This window comes from Anabrus simplex, chromosome 7 (assembly GCF_040414725.1).
Source record: "Anabrus simplex isolate iqAnaSimp1 chromosome 7, ASM4041472v1, whole genome shotgun sequence".
NCBI lineage: Eukaryota > Metazoa > Arthropoda > Insecta > Orthoptera > Tettigoniidae > Anabrus > Anabrus simplex.
In genome coordinates this window covers 223,845,597-223,857,436 of record NC_090271.1, presented here as the reverse complement: position 1 = coordinate 223,857,436, position 11,840 = coordinate 223,845,597, and the positions used below count along the sequence as shown (strand labels likewise).

At 43.3% G+C, this 11,840-nt stretch overlaps 1 protein-coding gene across 1 annotated transcript; it reads left to right on the top strand.

Annotated features, from left to right (window-relative positions):
- Positions 1–10,611: 10,611 nt before the first annotated feature.
- LOC137501487 (craniofacial development protein 2-like) lies at positions 10,612–11,373 on the top strand (the record flags this gene model as incomplete). The annotated part of the gene is made up of 1 exon (XM_068228532.1): positions 10,612–11,373. A coding segment is annotated over one exon (762 nt), but the record flags the coding sequence as incomplete, so codon positions are not given.
- Between the last annotated feature and the right edge of the window lie 467 nt (positions 11,374–11,840).

Below are 11,840 nucleotides of genomic sequence, written 5' to 3'. Positions count from 1 at the left end.
ATAAAATATACGAACCGCAAGAACATATGCATCGACCCACACTTGTAGGAGAGTATGTTCATTGCCAAGGCTCGAGAGCCCCCAGCCTGTCCCTAGAAATATATTTCATTTTATAAGAGAATATAATAAACCGTGCGACATTATCCACACCTCTCGCATCAGCAGCCATTGCCATTGGCTGAAATTTATAACATATGCATAGTTCAACATGGCTTGATGTGATTATCAACTGTGGAACAATAAGCAAACCTAAGCGAGGAATATATAAACGATTGAATTTTGAAACCAGGGTATAGTCCAGCATTAAAATGTATACCCTGTATACCCTTGACGATATAAACAAACGGAGTGTCACTACGAGCCAGGTCTATCCAGATTAATCGAGTGTCACCAACAGACATCTCAACCAAGGTATCCGTTGAAGCGTGTGAGAAGAAATCTCTCGATTCGGCCTTTTAAAATTCAATACCACTCTCTCACTATTTTAACACGAGGGAGACCTTCCACGCTACACCCCCTAATAGCTCTCCGACTCAAAATTAAATTTCAATACCTTAGCGAAGATAGGGTTTATTATATGACGGGAAGCGAATACCGCCTTTCATCCAGATTGATTTTCTCCCGCCAGAGCAAAACCAGAGATTTTTCGGACTCATCGACACTTTTCGGAAACACATGAGTAAAGGGGCATAGTTTTCGCCCTGGAACTCTCAGGTATTCGCCCTAAAGAAAATACATCTCGACAACAATTGTTAGGTACTAAGCCGCTAGCAACAAAATAGCATCGAGCTGCAGGAGCCTGCAGCTGTCGCGGCTGGCGGACTTACATGCAATTCCTACCCGCGTTGTGATATGGTCTAGATCCAGATTAGGAGAAACACATTTAGTTTGTTGTAATTTTTTAGTACTGTACTGTGTATCTAAGTTAATTTCAATTATTGCAATGATATTGTAATGTGATCCATGGATTGATATTTCAGGAGGTCCTTTGTCGTTTTTCACCTTTCTCAAAGCAAACAGAAGTAACATTCATCACTTGAATGCTACACGATATATGAGCTCGGATAGGGGTAACACACAATACATGTCAGTTATTATAACTTTCAGGTTATCAGTGAATCCTGATTGGCTGAGTTGTATTGTAAGTAAGGTAGTCGCCACTTCTGCTCAACGTTTTGGGATACAATCCTGGTTCAGTCAATTGGTATTTTAACATAGAGTCGTGTCAATACTAGAGCTCTGCAAATCCGTCCAATTTTCTCGTCCCATCACCTCCGCTACGTGCGCTACGGGTTTCTTACCCCATCCTGTTGTGGATCATGGGCTGTCCCAACTGCATGAGGTGACATGAAGCAGTTTCCAAGGGAAAGGACTCATTTTCATGTACACGTCATTTGGTTTGGTTGAAGTGTTTCATTTTATAATGTTCGATGTTTCAAGGGAAGGTTGTTTGAAAACAGGTATTTTCACAGTGGTCTTGAATACATCCCGGCCGGCCGGGTGGCTCAGACGGTTAAGGCGCTGGCCTTCTGACCCCATCTTGGCAGGTTCGATTCTGGCTCAGTCCGGTGGTATTTGAAGGTGCTCAAATACGCCAGTCTCGTGTCGGTAGATTTACTGGCACGTAAAAGAACTCCTGCGGGACTAAATTCCAGCACCTCGGCGTCTCCGAAAACCGTAAAAGAGTAGTTAGTGGGACGTAAAACAAATAACATTATTATAGAATACATCCCATGCTGTTAAAATCATCACACAGTTTTCCATAAACAGTTAATCTAGCGTCAGTCCCACAGTGGGAGAGGGCAGGTTACAACTCAAGTACTGGTTGTTAGACTGAGTTAGCATTTTAATTTTCAAATCAGTGGTTAGGTGGAAGTCTTCGGACGGTCGGACGAGAAGGGGAATCACGTAAACGTCTGATGGCTGGCAGGTTCGAATCATTTTGGCTCCTGGCCACTCAGATCCTTTAGAGAGCTTCCAGAGTATTCAAATGGAGTTGGCGAGAAAGGTCAACAAAACGCAGCTTTGTTTTTCGAATCAGAAATACTGTTAGGAAACGACACAACCACCTAGGCCGACTTTATTACTTGAAATATCCTCAATAAATTGGGAACTATTGCCCTAACGACCTACTAGTATGTACTTATTTCAATTCCTTCAACTGATATAGATTTTAAGAGACGCCGGAGTATAGTAATTTGGTCCTGAAAGGAGGTTCTGTAACGCACCAGTCAATCCACTGATACGGAAGGTGGTGGTGATTACTGTTTTAAGAGAAAATAAAATTGAGAAACCATCCTCTCAATGATATGGATCCCTAACATTTAAGTACTCGTAAATCAACCAACTGTCCCGCAAGTCGATCCCGAACCCTCGAACACAAAAGGCGAGCGCCTACTTAAATGTTCTAACAACTTGTCCAAGAACAACAGTAACAAAAAAGCAACAACATTCAACCAAAGAACACATAAAAAAGATTTCGTTTTAATTTTAAAGGATTGAAAAATCTAACAATGCCTATGATCTTCTTTTCTTTTTTCCAGAGATTGTATTTCAAAACAGTGTAATTACATTTTGCAGATCATATATTGAATCTCGTGTAACAGTGAACTAAAGCATTTTGATATATGCCAATCTGATATTCAATAGCATAATTTGATTGCTCTGTATGGTGCGATATGTATATTGTGCGTAATACGAGACGAGCACAATCGGCTGCATCACTTTACAAGAGAAATTTATGAAGCTTGCAGCACACTTTGAAAGTTCTTTTAATGTTTGCATGTTGTTGTTTACTCGTCATTTCTGTTCCAGTGACAGTGTTCAAATTTGCCAAATTAATTATGCCAAATAATTATGTATAATATCAACAGGATCGCGTGTCAGGACAATGATTCCGGCTATGCTTTTAGGCTTAAAACATTTGTGCAATAATAATCCTCTGTGGCGTAGTGGTTTGTGTGATTAGCTGCCACCGTCACAGGCCCCGGTTCGATTCCCGCCACGAAATGTCAAAAGTGGTACGGGGGATGGAACGGGGTCCACATCAGCCTCGGGAGGTCAACTGAGTAGAGGAGGGTTCGATTCCCAATCTCAGCCTTCCTCGAAGATGTTTTCCGTGATTTCCCCCTTCTCCTCCAGGCAAATACCGGGATGGTAACTAACTCAAGGCCGCTTCCTTCCCTCTTCCTTGTCTATCCCTTCCGATCTTCCCATCCCCCCGGAAGGTCTCTGTTCAGCATAGCAGGTGAGGCCGCCTGGGCGAGGCACTAGTCCTCCTTCCCAGTTTCATCCCCCGGACCAAACTCTCATGCTCCAGGACACTGCCCTTGAGGCGGCAGAAGTGGATCCCTCGCTGAATCCGAATGATAAACCAACCCTGTAGGATAAACAGATTAAGAAAGAAAGAAAGAAAGAAAGAAATAATAATAATAATAATAATAATAATATAATTTTTGTGTGCTTACTGCTAGCCTAGTGTAGCCCTTGTAAGGAAGACCTTCCGACGAAGTAGGGCGGCATCACTGTGGTAGAGGACAGTGTTGAGAGTGGTGTATGTGTAGCAGGGATGTTGATAACGGCACAAATACCCAGTTTCAGACCCAAGGGAATTAACCACTTAAGATTAAAATCCCCGATCCAGCCTGGAATCGAACCTGGGGCCCTCTGAGCCGAAAGCCAATTCGTTGGCAATTCATCCAAGGAGCCGAACAATGATCATCTAGATCAGGGCCTTTCAGAATGCATGTACTGTGCACGGTGCAAAAGACGACTTCGCTTGGTTGACCAGAGTGCAGACCCCACTCCTCGATTTGGAGCAATAGCGCTGTCTCTCTCTTTCCCCATGTCTGTCTCGCTCGCTCCGCCTGTCTCCCTCTTCCTCACTTGCTCCGTAGCGTTCCAAATGCGAGCCGAGTTAAGCCGAGTTGAGCCGAGCTTAGCCGAGTAGCCCAGAGACGAAGCGCTGGTCCGAGCCGAGCCGAATGGGACCGATGCACTGTGCACAGGAACTCGGCGCCTCAATTTGCACGCGTGAGATTTTGGGCATTTGAGAGGCCCTGATCTAGATATACAAAAACGTTAAATGCTACGCGTCTCTTCAGTTATTATATAGAGCAAAGTCCTGGACGTGGACTAAGACAAGCGCGTCCAACAGGACTCGCGACTACATCCCTGTAATCCCCTGCAATCGTCACTGTGTACTCTTACCGACCCTCCCCTCCCCACACAACAGAAGAACGTATCTGTATTTGCTGCCTGTATTAGGTGAAAAAAATCACGTGTAAAATTAACAAAGGATGTACCTACTACAAAATACTAAATTACTATGACATTGCCAAAGCCTTCAACCTCTAAGGTGAAAGCAGAATGGAAGAATTGTTTTTCTGTCATGAATAAGAAAATATGAAGTATCTTGTGGTGGTGGTGATTATTGTTTTATGAGGAAGTACAACTAGGCAACCATCCTCTATATAACACTAATTAGAGAGAAAAAAATGGAAGGGGCCCGACACTTCGAAAAATGAAGGTATCGGCCAAAGAAAGACAAGGGCCACGAAGGGCGTGAAAATGAAAGATTCCCTAGGCCTCCATACGTAATACCGTCGGGGTCGGAAAAGAACAAGAGTTGACCAAGAGAGGCCGGAGAGAACAGATGAAAGTGAGGAGCCTGGCACAAGTAAGTGGAAGCAATGCCAGGACTCAGCTGAGGGCCCCGCGGTCGCCAACCCACGCTCCAAAGTTCAGAGCCCCTGAGGGCCCTTTTAGTCGCCTCTTACGACAGGCAGAGATACCGCCCTCACCCACAGGGGGTATCTTGTGGGTTATGGCCAAGATTATACATGGCATATTATGAAGTTAACATAAAACGGATTTTTTTTTCATGCCATATGAATCTGCAGAACTCAAAAACATTATCATAATATTGCAAACAATATGTGAGGACGAATGCTAAAAGATGTATTTTACTTGGACGCAACTTTTTTTCTTTTTTTTTTTTTTTTTTTTTTTTTTTTACAATTGGCTTTACGTCATACCAACACAGATATGTTTTATTTAGCCACACGAAAAAAAAAAGGTTTTATGGCGACGAAGGGGTAGAAAATCGCTAGGAGTGGGAAGGAAGCGACCGTGGCCTTAATTAAGGTACAGCCCCAACATTTGTCTGGTGTGAAAATGGGAAACCACGGAAAACCATCTTCAGGGCTGCCGACAGTGGGGTTCGAACCCACTACCGATCGATTATCACTTGCGCCATACAGTTTCTTATTCAACCCTGCCTACACCACAATTTTATAGAAATATAGTAGATCGATATCTCTATACGCAATTTTGAACGCCGTTTGAACTATGCAGGAAAGTAACATCTAGAAGATTATGGCCAGCAAATGAGACGCTAGCAGGCGGTTACCACCTGCCGTTTGGATAGGCAGTATTATCATGTGGTTTGGCTTTCATCTCTCCTGTCGGACTACCCTTGGTCAACTCTTGTTCTTTTCAGACCCTGACGGTATTTGAACATTGGAGGCCTACGGAGTCTTTCGTTTTCACGCCCTTCGTGACCCTTGCTTTTCTTTGGCCGATACCTTCTTTTTTCGGAGTGTCTGATTCCTTCCATTATTTCACTCTGATTAGTGTTATAGGAAAGTTTCCTAGTTGTACTTCCTCTTAAAACAATTATCATCACCACCACCACCATCACCGCTCAGCTGAGGTGGTAAAGGGGTGCTCGGTTCATTCTGAGGACGTGTGTTCGATTTCCTGTCAGGAAGTCGAGAAATTCAGAACCGTGACTTTCAGTGTAGTAAGAACACCAGAAATGAGTATCAATATAATTTCCGGGGCATAGACGGCCACGCAGAGAGCTAATCACTCTATTCCACTTAGTGCAGAGGTTAAAAATAGCGGAAGCCTTTGCCTTCCATCCCTCCAGGAACTAATATAGCCTCTACGTAGATAACTTCGTATTGCCGGGCTGAGTAGCTCAGGCAGTAGAGCACTGGCCTTCTGAGCCAAACTTGGCAGGTTCGATAGATTTACTGGTTCGTAAAAGAACTCCTGCGAGATAAATTCTGCCACCTCGGCATCTCCGAAAACTATAAAATGAAATTAATAACATCATTCATATTATATCGATTTCTCCTTAGTTTGGAAGATATGTCTGTCCGTCTGACAAGTCTTCAGCCCGGAAGCTCGTTCGATCCTCAAACAATACCACTGAAGGTTGTCACCGTGGAATCGCACAAAAACTATTACGGAGCCACGAAGAGGCGTACGAAGCAAGATGAAGAGTGAGGTATTTTGCATTAGTTTTCCTCACCGGATCAGAAAGTGTTATTGCAGCATGACCGGCCCTATGATTAGCACATTTCATAACATCCAGGCGCACTACAGCAATCCTCAGAACGTCATTACTCAGCTCCACCCATACCTGCGGAGACTTAGACTGCGGTGGAGCTACATTTTGCTCTGGCCTGTGCCAAGCGACAGATGAAAAAACACTGCGTCCATCAAGAAATAGCAACAGGAATACTGGAAGACATGGAAAGTTGTATTTCCATATACTAGGAACTAACTTTATATTTGGTTATCCAGAAATGTTGCGAAAGATGACATCCTTAGCCTCTTCCTTAAAAGATACGAAAACATGTTGCTATAACACTGAAATGTTAGTACAAGTGGGAATAGTCGGAGCATATCGATACTGTAGTAATATTAGAAGTGCAGATAATCGATATGTGCTGGTAGCCGTGAACCAAGCTTCCAAATCGTCACATTACCACTACACGATTCAGACCAGATATCACTGATATTATTTGCCGTTCCGTCCGCGCTGGAAGGAGCAGCCTTATCTTGCTCGTTCCTGTTATACGACCCCGTTTAATAACAGAGAATGCACTTTCGAGAAATTAAAGACAATCACGAAAATCCCCAATTACATTGCGTCCTCGCTGAACAGAGTGTAGACCGTATTTCATGAAGAATCTAGAACAGATTCTCTATTACAGCACGTAGTCTCCATTAGCCTCAATTTGCACGCAATGAACTTAATAATAATAATAATAATAATAATAATAATAATAATAATAATAATAATAATAATAATAATAATAATAATGTCCGCCTCCGTGGTGTAGTGGTTAGTGTGATTAGCTGCCACCCACGGAGGCCCGGGTTCGATTCCCGGCTCTGCCACAAAATTCGAAATTAGGTACGAGGACTGGAACGTGGTCCACTCAGCCTCGGGAGATCAGCTGAGCAGAGAGGATTCGATTCCCATCCTCGAAGTGGTTTTCCGTGGTTTCACCACTTCTCCTTCAGGCACCTCCTTCCCTCTTCCTTGTCTATCCCCTCCATTCTTCCCATCCCCCTACAAGGCCCCTGTTCAGTATAGCGCGTTACTGGTCCTTCTCCCCAGTTGTATATCCGAAACAAAGTCTCAGGCTCCAGAATACCGCCCTTGAGGCGGTAGAGGTGGGATCCTTCAGTGAGTCCGAGGGAGAAAGCCAACCCCGGACGGTGAACGCATTAAGAAAGGAAGAAAACAAGAAAGAAAGAAAGAAAGAAAGAAAGAAAGAAAGAAAGAAAGAAAGAAATAATAATGTAAATTACGGGACACAACAAAACAGTTGCCTTGACAGAAGCCCTACACGTATCGAAAACTATAGCCACAGGAGACCATTCTAAAATCGCAGAAACTGAAAGGCAACAACGGAAAATTCTCAGGAAAATGGAAACTGAATTTTAAAAAATTGCTGACCTATACAGACAGGCACACTAATACTCTGAGCAGGAGGTGCTTGAAATTCTACGGACGTACTCAGACTCACCAATATATTATTTTTATAATAAACTCTGGCTGCCGGTCGCGCAGTCTAGGGGTAGCGTGCCTGCCTCTCACCCGGAGGCCCCGGCTTCGATTCCAGGGCAGGTCAGAGATTTGTATCTGGACATTAGGGTTAGTTCGAGGTCCACTCAGCCTACATGGGCCGACATGATTACAATCGATGAGCTACCTGACGGTGAGATGGCCAAGAATAACACACGTCGGCATCATTCTTAAACATGTTTTTAAAATATGTTCTAATATGGCACTTTTACCTCTAACTAAGCACGTATTGCTAACATTATACGGTATAAGAATGTCCAGTAAAGTGGAGAAATGTTCGAAATATTCACGAATTCGAATTTTAAAAAGATTGAATTAGTCATTACTACTACATTAACGGAAGAGGTGATGAACTCCATAGACTTTTGCACAATTATCACAGAAGAAAAATTAAACCTAGAAACAAAGAAAGTAACACAAACTTAGACAACAAGAAGACAGTCCCATATCCCGCCGTGGGAAAGACACCTTTTAAGAGAGATCGAAGACGTCAAGGAAACATATGAACAGCTTGCAGCAGTGCGCAAATGGACAAAGGAGTAAAGTAGTTACACACCTGCGGGCAACATATAGAACAAAACCATAGAACCTTCAGGGCATAGAAATATTAGACGCCCTAAAGCAAAAGCTTAGTGCAGTAAAAAGACTTTGGCGTTCAAATGAATCGCAACAAAGAAATCCCATCAGGAGTTATGATTGCGTGGTCGAAACATAAATTAAAGAGATGGAAGTCCTTGGATCTCAAAATATGCAGAACAATGGAGGGCATACGTATGCTCAAGAGATAAGGAATCGAGTTAAGTGTGCAACATGGATAAACCCTTGAGAAAGAAGCAGCAGCTTGAGTGAGAGGGACAAACCATTTGCCTCGGCCAAAAAACTGAAAATAACCGGCGCCAGGTCACATTCAATGTCTGGAAAAAGGCAGCATGTCAATTAAAAAGCAATACGCAAGTAATTTAATCATCTCCATAGATGACCTGCATACAATACCTGCACCCTCATTTAATGTTAAAATTCCTATATTTCCAAGAAAATATACAGAACTTCTCAGACAATATCAAAGGTACGGATCTTACATGATGGAATATATAATCTAAGAAACACGAAGTTGATCACTGACTCAATGGTTACAGCCTTCGAATCCCAAGTTAACGGATTCAAACGCAAACAGAGGTAGTCTGTACGTTTCAACATGATGGTGCAACTTCTCATTTCTTTCGTGTAACTAGGAGAAGCATTTGAACAGCTGCAGTGAACTCAGTCCGACCTCATGGTGGTGGTGATTATTGTTTTAAGAGGAAGTACAACTAGGCAACCATCCTCTATATAACACTAATCACAGAGAAAAATGGAAGGGATCCGACACTTCGAAAAATGAAGATATCGGTCAAAGAAAGACAAGGGCCACGAAGGGCGTGAAAATGAAAGACTCCCTAGCCCTCGCAAACCTAATAGCGTCGGGGTCGGAAAAGAACAAGAGTTGACCAAGGGAGGTCGGATAGGATAGGTGAAAGTGAGGAGCCTGGCACAAGTAAGTGGAAGCAATGCCAGGACTCAGCTGAGGGCCCCGTGGTCGCCAACCCACGCTCCAAAGTTCAGAGCCCCTGGGGCCCCTTTTAGTCGCCTCTTACTTCAGGCAGGGGATGCCGTGGGTGTTATTCTACCGCCCCCACCCACAGGGGGAAGTCCGACCTCACCTCTCTTCACTTCACTATTTTGTGTGGGAGCACTTGAATAGACTGGTGTATGAAACTCCAATTGGATCAAAGGAAGAGCTCTTCACTCGGGTGATTACAACTGCTTACTCCCTAGAGTAGTGGTATTCAGACATTTTGGTTGGCGTACCCCAAAATCCAATTGTTTTACCTTCGTCGTACCCCCGAAGTACGTGTATGTATATTACGATTATACCAGAAATAACGAACGAATGTCGCTGGATACCAAATAATAATAATAATAATAATAATAATAATAATAATAATAATAATAATGGTGATTATTGCTTTAAGAGGAAGTACAACTGGGCAACCATCCTCTATATAACACTAATCAGATAGAAAGAATGGAAGGGGTCCGACACTTCGAAAAATGAAGGTATCGGCCAAAGGAAGACAAGGGCCACGAAGGGCGTGAAAATGAACGGCTCCCTAGCCCTCGCAAACCGAATAGCGTCGGGGTCGGAAAAGAACAAGAGTTGGCCAAGAGAGGTCGGATAGGATAGATGAAAGTGAGGAGCCTGACATAAGTAAGTGGAAGCAATGCCAGGACTCAGCTCCTGCTTGCTTAGGGTCGCTGCACGCACTGAGGCATGAAAAGAGTTGTGGCCCTGCATTTAAGGTCGCTTAATGACACTACGGGGCCCAGGAAACGACCTGGGGGAGTCTCTACGAACATCTTGAGACTCTGGCTAGAAACGGGGGTGTGATGCGAATATATGAACTCACCAAGAGAGTTCACTTAGCCTCTCACACCTCAATTCTCCAAATCCTACCTACGCGTGGTGCCCCTGTTAAGCTGAGCAACCCAGTGGAAGGTTGGGTTTACAACCACAGCGGGAAACTGGGTCAGTGAGCCAACAGGAGTGGAGGACAGTGGAAGGCAACGGGAAACCACCACTGTAATTTTCCCAAGAAAATCCCATGGCTTTGCTCAATTCAAAATATTCCGGAGTTTCAAGTTCCCCAGTCGGATCTCCGGGGGGAACTACGTTGAGAGAAGCCTCAAGAAATGTGCGATGCTGCAAGGAACAGTACTGTTTAGGAACTTGGAATGTAAGATCCATGTATCAAGGAAAGCTGGATATAGTCAAACGAGAAATGAAGAGACTGGGCATCGATATACTGGGAATAAGCGAAGTGAGATGGATTGGTATTGGTGAATTTGCTACAGATGAGTACATGGTATACTATTCTGGACATGAAAACCAAAAGAAAAATGGAGTTGCCCTCATAGTTAGCAACAGGGTGCGTAAAACTATAATGGGGTGCAATTTTAAAACTGATAGAATGATGTCTGTACGTTTTCAAGGCCAACCTTTTAACATCACAGTCATACAAATTTACGCACCAACCACTGAAGCTGAAGAGGAAGATATTGACCAGTTTTATGAAGACTTACGAGAATTGCTACAGTTAACACCAAAGAAGGATGTCGTCTTCATTATTGGCGACTGGAATGCCAAAGTAGGAAATCAAACTGTAGATGGAGTAACGGGAAAATTTGGCCTTGGCACAACAAATGAAGCTGGACAGAGACTCCTAGAATTCTGTCAAGACAACTCACTGGTCATTACCAACACACTGTTTGAATTGCCCAAACGACGCCTATACACCTGGACCTCGCCAGATGGTAAATGTCGGAATCAGATCGACTACATACTCTGTAGTCAAAGGTGGAGGAGTGCTGTACAGTCATCCAAAACAAGGCCTGGGGCTGATTGTGGATCAGATCACGAGCTCTTAATTTCCAAATTCCGGCTCAAATTAAAGAGGATTGACAGAGCTAAACCATCAAGCAGATATGACCTAAATAGCATACCTCTTGAATATACAGTAGAGGTTAGAAACAGATTTAATGGATTAGATTTAAGAGATAGAGTCCCAGAAGAGCTATGGTCAGAAGTACGTTGTGTTGTTAAGGAGACAGCGGAAAAGCATATTCCCAAGAAAAAGAACAAGAAGAAGGCCACATGGTTATCGGGTGAAGCACTACAAATAGCAGAAGAAAGAAGGAATGCAAAAATCAAAGGGGAAAGATCGAAAATGTCTAAATTAAATGCAGAGTTTCAGAAACTAGCTAGAAGAGATAAGAATGCCTTTTTGAATGAACAGTGCAAGGAAGTTGAGGAAAATAACAGACTGGGTAAGACAAGAGATCTTTACATAAGAATTGGAGACATCAGAGGGAAATTCCAGGCTAAGATTGGAATGATAAAAGATAAAAATGGAAA